At 36.5% G+C, this 14,217-nt stretch overlaps 1 protein-coding gene across 1 annotated transcript; it reads left to right on the top strand.

The window, feature by feature from the left end:
* Nucleotides 1-8,358: 8,358 nt before the first annotated feature.
* Nucleotides 8,359-13,710, top strand: LOC140139404 (protein bark beetle-like). Its single transcript, XM_072161166.1, has 3 exons — nucleotides 8,359-9,255; nucleotides 9,777-10,026; nucleotides 10,920-13,710. The coding sequence occupies exons 1-3, from the start codon at nucleotides 9,181-9,183 to the stop codon at nucleotides 12,893-12,895; spliced, it is 2,301 nt and encodes a 766-aa protein (XP_072017267.1). The 5' UTR covers nucleotides 8,359-9,180; the 3' UTR covers nucleotides 12,896-13,710.
* Nucleotides 13,711-14,217: the final 507 nt, after the last annotated feature.

Here is a 14,217-nt window from a genome sequence, read left to right as displayed (position 1 = left end):
AACAAGGCTCTGCCTGGAGCACCGTAGTGGGAGTACCATCTGTCGCGGCTTCGCCGCTGCCCCCCCCTAGGATCGCGAGGTCTTTGGCCTTCGGCGCTCGCTGTCGCGGCTTCGGCGCTCCGCTCCCCCCAGGAACGCGAGGTCTTTGACAATGACTACTGCCTTTTAGTGTTCATGCTACTTTAACCTGACCGATTGAAATACTTAAAATCTTTTAACGGTCGACAATAATAATCCATTCAATTAGATTTGGAAAAAAACAGATTTAAATGGGTTATTGGACTGAAATTTGCTCTTTTGGTAGACTGATTCCACCATCCAACCAAGTGCTACTTCTAAATTGCATGTGCGGCATATGGTTAGAATGAGATTTCTAAGTTATTTGAGTAAATATCACCTTTTTTTACTCTTTTCTTCTTCTTCTTCTTCTTTTTTTTTTTTTTTCATTTGTAGGGGTAAGAATTTGTCCCTAACTTTTAAAAACAATGGAAATCAATCCTTTCGACTAAATATTCAGTACGTCTCTAACAGGCTATAACTATTCACATGGCCTATTTTATTTTTGACATATCAATGTTGTTTCGTATTATTTCAAAACAAAATGTAACTTCACAACAGGTTAATGTCAGAACACACTATTAGAAAAATTACCTGACATTTATAACTTTTGACCTTGATTTATGAAGCGGAAAAATTCGATTTGATAATTTCAATAGCTTAGGGGCGCACCATTAGATTTCCAGGGGGCATGGGAGTTTTAAAAAAACTTCGCTCACTAGTGAGACGAAAAAAAACTTCACCAACTAGTGAGACGAAAAAAAATTGTCTCACTGATGTGTAAAAAAAAAGAATTTCCCCAACTTAACTTTGTATAAAGGATATACATTAAAATTGAAAAATAAATACTTCGCCGAAAATGCCCCCTGAGAATCTAATGGTGCGTCCCTTAACCACAGTAACCACGATAAGCCAACATACTGTTAGCGGTTCCACGCTGTCAGTTGCTTTTGACTTTCTCGTTTTGCTGTACTACTGCGTTTCTCTTAACGGAATACTATATCAAGTACCTGCTTTTATGTCGATCGCAATTATCATTTGCCTATCCATGGATTTGTCTTAGCATTGGTGAGTGTTACAAGTTACAACATCAGTACATTATGAAAATCACGGCCGACCATAAGCATAATAGCTATTATTGCTTTACCCCTGCCTATATAAAATCTTATTTTCGTGATATTTAAATCATTTACGTGGCCTGCTCTTCTAATAATTGGTTAAAAGCCTTAATCGCTGCCACTCTTTAAAATAAAAAAACACCAATTGTTTAAAGAGTTTAAACGATCTTAAATAATAATTGCTTAAATATATGAATGGGTCAATAGGATTGGGACTTTCTTTCTCTCTTTCTTTCTTTCTTTCTTTTATTTTATACTAAAACATAATTCACGATAGATCATCAGATCTTGGAGATACGTCATCAGATCTTGATCGCCTGCGAGATTCGTTCAAAAAATACAATTTCATGCATAACGTATTTTGGTTTGTTTTCGTTTCGTTTTTATTAGTTCAACCCGTTATGTATCCGGGCTATGTAACCGAGTAAACAAAAAAAATCTAGTAAACTATTCTTTTCGCATGCATTACAATACAATGCTAAAGGAGAGCAAAATGAGAGCAAAACAGAAATCGTTCATTTCACTTCTCGTTTTGCAACGCCTCGCCAAATTAACTTCTAATTGGTGGTGGTGGTGGGGGGGGGGGTGTTGGGGGGCTGAAGAAAATTCAAAAAGTTTGACCCATTTTTTTTTTTCGGTGGTTTGAAAAAGTGAAGAGCAAAAAAAAAAAAATTCATGTACTTTTGCCGCCCCTTCTTCTTCCGCCGTCCCTTCGTTTTGCCGCCCATTCTTCTTCTGCCGCCCCTTCGTTTTGGCATGACCTGCATATACGTGTGGCCGTCATTTTAAACAATAATTGGTTAAAACTCAGCGGCGCGAGATGTATCATTAAAGAGACATATAGCATGTTCTGTTAAATGTTTGCAAAAAGTACAAACTAGAAAAGTTAAATGTGAAGAAACTATTTCATGTATTTTGGCACGTCAAGTGATCATGTCTGTTATGCCAGTGCCTTCCAAGGTCCTGCCTGGATCAAATTAATATTCCTTTATTAGGATTGCAGGCATTTGCCACTATAAAATTTAGAATTATTTTATCTTGTATCAGAATACGCTTACAACAAAACGATATATTCAAAAAAACATATAGTTTTGAGTATAGGCCTAGTGATGAGAAATCCATAACTTTCACAATCCATGCTGTTTTGTCAAAATAAATGTTGTTGCAATTTTCATTTGTCATTGCAAGTTGATTGCACCACATCATGAGATCAAAATATTAACATTCTTAAAATTTCCGTTGACCGTACCCACAAAATCTGTAAATGTTCCTTTTGGGAGTGCCAGTGGTATATCAACATCTCATTACCTAATCAATCTAGTGTATACACATTTTCAAGGTTCGGACAAACGCAACAATGTAAGAACGGTAGTCCTCACGGACTTCTGCAAGGTATTTGGCCTGGTAAATCATAATATAGAATTTCCAACATAAAAAAAATGGCAACACGAAACGTTTTGGTGTTTTTTTTCAAAATTGGTAAATGAGGCCCAAATGTTAAAACAAAGGGCCGGTTGTTTTTCAGTAAAAAAATAAAGTTTAAGTTACAATTATATTTTGGCTAAATTTACGTAGTAGGCCTAGTAATATTCTTGTTTAAATATGTAGAATTTGTAGAGATTATGGTTAATCCATGCACGCTTTCTACAAAAAGCCTGACGCGGAAGAGCATTTCTATTCCCTTTTGATTTGAAAAGGTACTGTTCCACCCGATGAGTTAACAAACAATAAATTAACCATATAACCATAAGCCATGACACAATTGACCCTTTGACTCTTCTAACGGGTTCAATACCATCACTATTTGTAAAGGCTTCTTATGTTTCTTTGACACTTGACGGATGATTTTGGTAAAGAGATAGTAAACGGTAGTTTTAAGGGATTCCCTCACCATTTCCCGCCAGATAACTTATTGTTCTTCACTATTTTATTTTACAAACATCTACATAATAGTTTAGCCTAAGGCTGAATTGCGATGGCATTGGATTCACACAGTAAAGATTCGAGTCAAGTCGTCACAAATAAAGACAGCACGAAAAGTAACGCAGCTGTTATAAATACGCCTAAAGCTTCAGAACTAATAATTGTTTTCACAATATTTCAATATAGAAAGAAGTATGATTCATTTGCGCGCATTTTGATACCCCACTCGTCCGATTTCGTTCAATATTCACAACACAGTAGTGTTTTGAAAACAAAATACCCGTATATAAAAGTTGCAGCTGATTGTATTGATTTGAAGTTTAGCGCGAAGATAATTACGGGGTTTAAGTGCCACAATGCTTGCGTAATAACCATTGATGGCTGTAAACTACAACTTTTAAATTCGTACACTTTTCTTTAAAAGCACTACTGCATACTGCAGTTACTGTCCGTTTTCCTATAGGCCTACACAATACACAGAGCTCTCACAATTGACGTGTGACCTCTACAAGTAGTGTATGTTAGAAGTATAGGCAATTGCCTAGTTAACGACACTGTGTAAAAAATAACTGGCCAATATTTAAAGTATTCTCTGAAATTCTAGAAAATATAGTTTTGTAACATGTCTTAAATTTTTAGCTAATTTAGGTGTTTGGAAATATTCGCACTTTGGTGTTTTAGTGTATGTTATAGGTAATAGGACATTGCCTAGTGAACGTCCATGTGTGAAAAATAACCGGCCAATATTTAAAGTATTCTCTGAAATTCTAGAAAATATAGTTTTGTAACATGTCCTAAATTTTTAGCTAATTTAGGTGTTTGGAAATATTCGCACTTTTGTGTTTTAGGAAGGATATGTAAACGACAGATAACACCAAAAAATATGAAGAAATTATTTCCAAACCGTGTTAAGTCTGCAAACCATTATGCTTCTCATTTTCAAGAACGCTGGTTAACAATAAGCACAATATTGTCTCATTTCGTAAGCAAAAGCCCACCAGTATTGTTACCTTGCGTTTGCTTTATAATCGTTCACCCAACTGAAACTATAATACCAGCTCATTGCTCATTGCACAGGTAAAACAGAAACATGTGTACATTTTTGTAGTGTGGTTTTAACCAGATAAGATCTGATTTAATCAGTTGAGCTGTTTCCAATGAGTGTTATCTTGGTTTAATAGCTTTTAATGGGGTTTAAGTCCTGTAAAGGTCGTGGTGAATTCTACTGTAGACATGACTGCATCATGGTGTGGTTAATATTGAACGACATTGGACAAATGGGGTATCAGAATGCGCGTAAATAAATCATGCTTCTCCGTGTGTTGAAATATGGTGAAAAGTATTATTAGTTCTGAAGCTAGACGTATATAACAGCTGCGTTAGTTTTTTGCGCAGATTTTACATGATAATAATACACACAAACAAGAACTGTTGCTAAAAAAAGACAACGCTATGGCTGATGATCATGTTTCATAATAGTTCCTGGAACGTTTTACTTTTTTTTGCAGTTGAATATTTAACCTGTGGGAAATTTTTATTAGTAAATAGCACCATAACATACTGTGAAATAATCAAGAATATGTTGGGGGGGCAGGGGGCAGAATGAAAGAAAAAAGTGCCCCTCTGCAAAATCTGAAGGGCAAAGGAAAGGGAAAAATTTCACCCGATCATGGGCCAAAATAGTGTAAAATACAAAATATTTGCATATCGTTTTTTCAGCGGTGCCCCTGACATTTTATTTTGCCCCCCCCCCCCCCCAAGAAAGCTGGCTACGCCCTGTCTTTCATGATGTATTGATATATAGGCCTACTTCTGCGAAGCAATTGATCAAAGTAGAATTTAATGCCAAACATCACAAAAACATTTTTATAGTTTTTGACAAATTAATTTGTAAACGGATTTTTGTAGTTGATAAAACGATATGTATACTTACTTATTGTGTTAATTAATTTCCCATAATTTTCATTCAGAAATATACGTCTGTAAAGAAGTTTTATCTTTTTGCAATCAAAAGCGACTGTTCTTTGCTAACCTTTATCACACAACATACACATATACTGCGATACTCAGTCTTATATGAGTCATCTATTGGTCGTTATATGGCTATCAGGTGAAGATTGAGTTCTGTTTCAGTAGGATTGGCAATTGAATGTGGGTTTCAATTGACCGTCGGCTTTTCCTCCCTGCTACATACACTTTAAGAATATGTCATTAGATTTATAAAATTTACTTCGAGGACTGTTATATATCAAAAATTTGAAAAATATCAAATTTTTATTATTTGTCATAAAATTTGTATTATATTGTGATTTTCAAAAAATGAAAATTATTTGATATCAGAAAGACATGCTTCGTATTCAGAATGCAACTCGATAGGTCTGAGGTGCTCTCATGTCCCACAAAAAATACTGTCGAAACGCAATAAATGCTCATTTTAGATCCCTTAAGTAAGAGGAAATAGTAGCCTAAGTAACTCGACAACGGAGCGCAACGAAAGGCAACGCTAGTAAGCATTTCGTAAGGTGTGAAGAGGCACGCTTCGTAGCGCTTGAATAGGTACCCGTCCGGTATCGTGAGAGTGTGACAAGAGGCTGCCCCCGGAGGCTGCCAGAACGCAAATTCTGGGTCGGTCGAGCCCGTAGAACAGGGTTTTTTGTATCGTCGCCCATAACCACAAGCGTAACCATTGCCCCTTTCCCTTTGCTAACGTGCTCAATAAAATTCATTATCTTCTAAGTAACAAAAGGGATTCTAACAAAAGAGATTATTGTGCTTATTTGACCCTTGACGGAAGATTGAAACTAGAATTATATTGTTGGATAGAGATAATAAAAGGTAGTTTTAGGTTACTTTTCTGGGGATTCCCTCACCATTTCCCGCCAAATAACTTATTGTTCTTCACTTTTCTATTTTACAAATACCTCATTGTTTAGCCTAAGGGTGAAATACGATGGAATATTCAGGCAGAACGGAGCCGGCGACCTTGCCATTCAATAAAGTGTGGAGATCGTTCAATTAAATGAGCCCGTAAAATCGTTCATTTAGCGAAGAAGTCACATGAAATGTATTATCAACTTTTAAACGAAATATTCGTTTCTGTCCTTCTGTCGATTTTTACAGTATAGTAACGACTGACAAATATTATCCACTTATGCCATACCTTCCCAATATGATATTTAGGTGTGCGACAATTTTGCCAACCTATGTAAAAAAGTTTCAGGTAGAAGGTGCGAAGAAATTGCCGTTTTTCTGACGCGCAATGACTGGAAATCGGCATATTTCACCATATATCATTACATGTAGGCCTACGTTTAAATTGATCCGAGGGTAAACCAGCTTACATTTTGGGGAAAAACATTCCACTATTATCATTTATAATAATTACCACATGCAAGTATAAAATCATTAGAGGCGCTTTGTTTTTGGAGAAAGGCCAAAAATACGTCAAGCCATAGCCGTTTCACATGGAATACGAAACAAGGATCTAAACAAACATATACGGACCTGGGAATCGAACTCAAAAAACATGCATATTCAACACTATATAAGCCACGCGATCATTGCAGATGTGTAGTAGAATATAGTTTTACTGGTAGGCCTACATTGCGTTAGTGTTATGAATGTGCCTCTGCCATAAGAACTGATGGCACTTGCAGCGTCTTATGCCCATACACAATCAAAATAATGATCAATATTGGAGACCCTAGATGCAGGAATGGATACAAAATCTACCATTGTGCGTGTTCAATGGTAGATTTGGTATCCACTCTCGTGTCTAGGGTCTTTGTTATTGATCAATAAAATTTAACGTGTATCGGCCGCATAAAACTATGATAAAGTATATTTACAGCAACAAATTCATTTGTGGGTGGGACATGGGATATTTGAAAAAAAGGAGAAATGTTCGGCCTTTTTTTTACACCACGTTTATTTATTGACAGCAAATTACCCAACTTCTTACTTTATCACCCACTACTCTAGTATAATTTTATATCTGTTGCTTATTTATTGTTATGATGATCAATTGAACTCTCAATACTTTATGATGTAGGATATATTTATACTTGTATAGCCAAACTATATGTAATTTCTATTCAACAGTGGGTAATACGGTCAGCGCCTCTTTTTCTCATTAATGTTAAAGGAGCAAAAGAAAATGACAGTATCTTTCTTTTGGGTTAGTGGGACCCACTTCTTTCTATATTAAATGGATGATCCGCCAATATCATTAGAATCCCTACCTATATCGACAATAATGTGGTGGAATCATTTGATTTCCTCAATATCAGTTTAAAAAGAATAAACAACTTGTTGTAATTTCCCCTCATTAGCCTGCTTCACCTTTGTTTCCAATGGACATTTTATTGTGAAATTTCATTGTACAAGGAATACATTAAAAATATTCCACATAGCCCCCTCATAAAAAGTAATCACTCAAAAAGCATTTTATGTGAATTTTACATCCGAACTAGGTGCTATTAAATTTTAATGAGCCCTTTTTATTTTACATGTAAAGTCTATGGGGGTGACGATTAGAAATGGACGGCAATATTAAAAAAACCCTCATTTTGGACCATTTTAGACACTAAAATGCCCATTAAAAAAGAATAACACCTAGTTCGGATGTAAAATTCACACACAATGCTACCTGAGTGAGTACAAACATAATTATATACATTTCACTCGGGGGCTATAGCAAAAAATGTCCTATACCTTAATGGTTATGGAACAAAGGTGGCTTAAGGTTATACGATATATTGTTGGTTGAAGCAGCCAAAAAAATCGATTCTCATAATCTGAATCAATATATTATTGAAAAATAACACTTTGGTGTTTTGCAAAAGTTCATTCTAAAAATCATATACTTTGAAAACCTGCTTAATTTATTGTTGTTAATGAGTTATGTACGTTTTACAAAAGTGTTCTTGTTTCAGCCCTCTTTACAACATAACGCAAGAATCACATGACCTACAAAAGTATATCTGTGATATTTGAATTCTTCTACACGCTCGCTATGAATTTTGCAATGCAATTTTGTTAAAGCTCACTACCATTCGCAAGATGCTGTGAACTACATTTTATTTTGCTGCTTCGACCAACAATACATCGTATACCTTAAGGGTGGTAATTTTGTCCCCGTAAGGTCCGTTAAAGGTAATTTCCCCATCTCGAGTCGAATAAAGGGTGTTGCCGTTAATTAACTTTACAATAATTTAACGATTCTTCTTTTTGTATTACAGATAACGCATTTGGCAAAAAATACGATTTAACGGTGGGTGTGTGCAGGCCTGTGCCTGCAAACCCTCAAGACAATGTGTTCGCTAACGGGAATTCAATTGATCTTGATATGGTCTATATTTATTACAACACTGGTAACGTCACAACCTTTTACTGGAGGTAACGTCACTGAAGATATGACACTCGGTGTTATGGACAGTCCGTATGTTATAAATGCCAGCGTCATTATTGAACCTAGTGTGACACTTACTATAGAACCAGGCGTGGAACTCATGTTTAATCCAGGAGTTGGCATGTTTGTTCATGGATCATTAGTAGCAAACGGATCTGATACTCAACGTATTACATTCACGGCTACAGTACAATCACCTGACGATAACCCTTACTCATGGTTAGGTGTCAAGTGGATGCCAGATGCTGGATTTGTAACGGACGTCAGTGATTTCATTAAAACAGTGCGATCAACATCTAGTCTACGCTATGTAGACATCACAGCTGCTGGCGCCGTTTTTGAAGATACCGGTGATGCCGGGATGCTGGAGATTTCCGGGATAACGACTGCTCTTTCGGCTGTTTCGATTGCTCCATTTCTTGACAATATTCGCGTTACGGGCAATTTTGGACCAGGAATTGAATGGCAAGATATTTCAATGACTGCAGACATAAAGGATAGTGACATCGCAAACAACACTGGCAATGGACTTATGTTCACGTCCGATGGATTAGGTAGGCTATCATTAAGCGGGTGCTTTCTGGACAGTAACGATGAAGATGGAATTTTTGCAACTTTTAATCAACCAAGCAACACCATGGACTTTCTCGATACCGTTTTTGCAACTTTTCTATGGATATTGAAGACAATGTCTACTTGGATCACACTGAAGCTCATTTTATTGAAGATCCACTGGAATGCTTACAGGTAAAGCCCTTTTTCAAATATTTTCTGAAAGGAATTTACTTAATGATCTTCCGTCGTCTCTAAAATGAATAGAATGTTGATATATTTTTCCAAATATGTAACCCATCACATCAAAACATACCTCTTGGAGGCTTTTTTCAAAAGTGAGATATGAACTTCTTCAGAAGGTGTTTAAATAAAGCTTCAAAATACCTGTGATACCCTACAGGATGTGATAAAGACATGGTTCAAATTGTCTTTAATATCCTTTATATTGTCATAAATATTTTACTTCATATCTGGAAACTATTAGAGCCGCTAACAGGTATGTTTTGATGTGACGACTCACATATGTTTAAACTTTCACTCAATACTAGACACCTTTTTCGTTTTTAGGATAATTCCTTCAAACAAACTATAACGTCAGCACATACCTTTAACCATGATTATTAATGATATCCTGGTGGTGCTTGATCATTTACAATCTCGAAAACAAAGATTTGTACATCAGTTTGTTTTCAACTTATTATCATATATTTCAGGTGTTTTCATCCCCACCAGGGACAACACTGACAGCCTACATTGTATCTGGAACTTCAAGGTACAATTACGATTACCTAAGCTTTTGGAATGGAAACTCGACTTATGATGCCGATGTATTATCTGTCCGTCGACGTAACGAATTGTATGGAAATGTGATATCAACTTCTATCAATTCCATTACCATTAAAGTAACTAGACGCTACGTTTACGATACCGTAGCCTTTTCGTTACTTATAACGGTACAAAGAGGTATGAGACCACGAATACATTGTGTAAATCATAGGTGTTATCTTGGTTTAATAGCTTTTAATGGGGTTTAAGTCCTGCAACGGTCGTGGTGAATTCTACTGTAGACATGACTGCATCATGATTTTCATTTTGTTATTTCAAGTTGTTTGCACCACATCATGAGATCAAAATATTAAAATTCTAAAAATTTCCGTTGACCATGCCCACAAAATCTGTAAATGTCCCTTTACACAACTAGGATTTTTCCGTAACTAACCCAATTGCTTAAATGCTTTAACTTGTGAAAAGTTAATGGATCTTAAACTTTTCTGTTTAAACCTGTCAAACCAAATTGTTTAAAAGAAAATGTGTGCCTTTAAACAGATATTGCTTAAAATATGAGTGTACTAAACACGATGGTTGAAAGCATCCCTAAATAGAAAGACAATAGGTCGACCATCATTATTTTTACGACTGGTTTTCGAAGTCCATGATGGTCTGGGATTCGCATACTCTCTATGTTCAATCATTCATAAGTTTCTAGGCAGAAAACGGGTGCTTCAAAACATTAGAAGTATACTTGATCTATCACATGTGTGCTACATGCAGGGTTTAACACTGCTATAATCATGACCAATCCAAATGGTAGCCCAAATCATGCAAATTCCTGCTCATTTGAAAACCGAGACCCATACTTCTGACATACATTGGCCGATAAATTATTTTAAAAAAAAATACTTTTAATGGGCCTTCCACTAATACCAAAATCTGCATTTTGGTGGGAAAAGGGAAACGATATTGATAATCGGACAATCCTCTTTAAACTACTAGCTACTCTATAATTTTCCAATAATTAGCATTATTCATATTAACCAATGAAATGATATTCAGTTCTTTTTTTGTTTGCTTCCCAGGCCTGGATTACGATTTATATCTGGGCAGTTCAAATATAAGAGGCAATGCTGGTAACGGTATCACCGTACCACTAATGAATCGTCATCTCGCCATAACTGATTCGGTAGTGAGTTTTAACGGTGACAATGGAATTCGTTTCGTGGGTAACTATGGCAAGATAGATTTGACCAATACTGTTGTAAACAATAACGAGCAATCGGGACTTTCATTTGCATCAGATTTTGGCGAAACATCGGTGTTACAGTCTGATTTCTGTAGAAATGGATTACACGGAGTCGACATTCAGTTCCGATCTTTGCGATATCATTCATACAAGTTGACAATAGTGAATTCGTCTGCATCGTATAACGGACAAACTGGCATTAAGGGCGCCTACATACCATCCTCTTGTTATACGTGGAGCTTTTGTCTCATAGATACCGCTATTGTAGGCAACGGCCAGAAGGGTCTGACAATCGACGGTTATTATTCTTGCTACAACGTCGGTTATGTAAATATTACCAGAAATTCCTTTGTAGACAACAATAATGGAGGTGCGGATCTATATTATATAGCTTCACTAGCCATCGAATACAACAGATTTGTCAACAACACTGGGGAGTATTCCTGCCAGTTGGTGTTGCCTCGTACATCAAGCGCTATCAGCTTTGCAAAGATTCAAAACAACACGTTCACGGACAATTCTGGCGAAAGTGTAGTAAAGGTATCTGATAATATTTACTACAATTACGGGTCAGCTTTCATGATCGATATTGCAGATAACGTCTTTGACAACAATACATGTTTCAGTGTGATATCATTCGATTGGGAACAATCAACGTCATATAGTGCGACTGATGCAGTGTCCATAGTAGGCAACATGTTCATCAATAATGTAGCTAGACCATACCGGTCGCATCTACTTCATACATTACCAGTCGCGACAATCGAGTCAGACAGACCTGTGTTATCGATAGTACAAAATATCTTTGAGAATCCGTTATTCACTTTCGAACTTGTCATAGTTGGCGATCATCATGGGGAGATAATAAACGCCAAGTTTAATTATTGGTCAACAAATGATGAACTGGAAATCCATGAGCGAATATACGATTATAATGATGACTACCAATTTTGTGTGGTAAACTTTTTTCCATTTCTTAATTCGCAAGATATAACTGACGTTGTTCCACTTGACTTGTCACGATCGTTTCCAATGTTTAAAAGAGGCAATACTATCGGCGGTATACTACATGGAAGAGAGGTCCTCCTTAATACGGGCATTGACTATATTGTCGATAGAGATATCACAATAGCTCGCGGAGGAAAGCTCATAATCGAACCTGGCGTACATGTTCAGTTAACAGACTATAGATCGGTGTTTGTACGGGGTAAACTCATTGCAATTGGAACACCAGAGAATGAGATATCATTCAAGCCTCTCGAACCTAGCGCCACACGGACAAACGCAACAGTAAGACTAGTTGATGGCAATGCACCAACGGAAGGTAGACTTGAACTTTTGATTGGCGATGTATGGCACACAATGTGTTATCGGTACTGGTCATTGAACAATGCCAAGGTTGTGTGTCGACAGCTAGGCTTCGTTCATGCCACTACGAGCCGCTACTCGGCACCTGCTGGTGGAACTGGTCCTATTTTCAATCAGCCATTTGATTGTGTCGGTTCCGAGTTTTCCTTACAACAATGTAAGCCTCGAGATGACTATTCTGGATCATGTTCATATCATAGTCAGGATGTAGCTATACGCTGTGATGCTCCGAGATGGGGCGGCCTATACTTTCCCGTGGATAGCAGCGTGAGTGTACTGAAACATGTAGACATTCATGATGCAGGCTACAAATTGAGTTGGCCGAATACGGATAATTTCATCAGAGGTGAAGCAGTCTTGATTCATTTGCACCACCATATCTTGGAAGACGTTCATGTACAATCACCTTGGAAAAAATCCCAGCTACGCCGCTGTGATCAGTAGGAGCGCTATTAGGCCTGGGAATTTCGTTGCTATATTGAAGTTCTGGCAACACTATAGCCATGCCGGTATTCCTATTAAACCCAGGGATATCGATCCACACTGCTAATATATTAGCCTTAGATTTCACGCTTTGATTTTGAAAATTTTTCAGGCGGGAGTAAAAAATGGTGAAATCAAAACGGAAATTCTGACAAAACTATGATATATCGCTCACGGTTATGTGCGTTAGAAAGTTGGGAAAAATCCTTCATTAGCGAACTATATTACTTTGAAAAGCTAAAAGGTTGATCAAAAAAAAGGCTCGCGGGCAGAGTTTAAGCCTATCAAAACCGAAAATCTTACACGAAATGACTGAATTTCACGCCTAAGTTTAACACTAGGATTTGAAAAAAAATACAGTATCAAGCACTACAATTTGACCTGACATTTACTGAAAAAATGAAAATGATTGCTTTTTATTTGGCCGAGAAAATTAATTTTACATTGAAAAGGTGTAACTCAAAATTTAGCTCATTTCAACACCAAATTCGATCGTTTGTATTGCCTCATTAAATGACTGAGTGAGCCTTGCATAACAAAAGAATCGGTTGTCCAGGTTGCTGAGTGTTTAATCATTGTATGATTTTGTATTGTTAGTTGATTGACAGCCATACTGCAATGTTGTTATATAATGAACAGTGTGTTTGAGTGTTTGAGTGTTTCCTGTTGCGTGAAATTGGAAGCAGGTGAGTTTGGCCTGGGTCATTTCAGTGACCTTAACATTATTACAAATTGATATTTGTGACATTTTTAAATGTTAAAACAGTCCTCGAAGTAACTGTTAAAACAGTCCTCGAAGTAAATGTTAAAACAGTGATCGAAGAAAAATTGTTAAATCTAATCATTTACATTTACATTTCGTATTAAAGATATAGCCTACATGTTTGTATATGTATATCTACAATACGAAAGGTCAACATTTTCAAATGATCATCGGTTTTTCCTACACTTTAAGTATCGTCGGACGCATCACATACTGGTCTATCTCGAAAAACACACATTTCGAGAAAATCGCAATTGAAAATCTTCGTATTAAGTTTACTTTTCTATTATTTAATAAGACTATGGATTTTCATGAAAGTGGTTTTAAATTAAATCATATACTTAAAAGATTTATTTAAGTGGACTCTTGAATTATATTTACATATGCAATATTGCTTAAAACTACACTAAAGTTGTAGTTCTGTATGTGAAATAGTTAATTTCCCTATATCGTATTTAAAGTGCATCACATACTGGTCTATCTTGTGGGCTATCTCGAGTTCGCGAACGGTGACGTGACT

The sequence above is a fragment of the Amphiura filiformis genome, chromosome 18 (genome assembly GCF_039555335.1).
Source record: "Amphiura filiformis chromosome 18, Afil_fr2py, whole genome shotgun sequence".
NCBI lineage: Eukaryota > Metazoa > Echinodermata > Ophiuroidea > Amphilepidida > Amphiuridae > Amphiura > Amphiura filiformis.
Note: the sequence above shows the minus strand (reverse complement) of the source record. Positions and strands in the feature narration are given on the sequence as shown.

Coding starts and splice junctions, on each gene's coding strand:
- LOC140139404 (XM_072161166.1), top strand. CDS start 9,181: ATGGATATTGAAGACAATGTCTACTTGGATCACACTGAAGCTCATTTT. Junction 9,256..9,776: donor ATCCACTGGAATGCTTACAG/GTAAAGCCCTTT, acceptor CATATATTTCAG/GTGTTTTCATCCCCACCAGG. Junction 10,027..10,919: donor ACTTATAACGGTACAAAGAG/GTATGAGACCAC, acceptor TTTGCTTCCCAG/GCCTGGATTACGATTTATAT.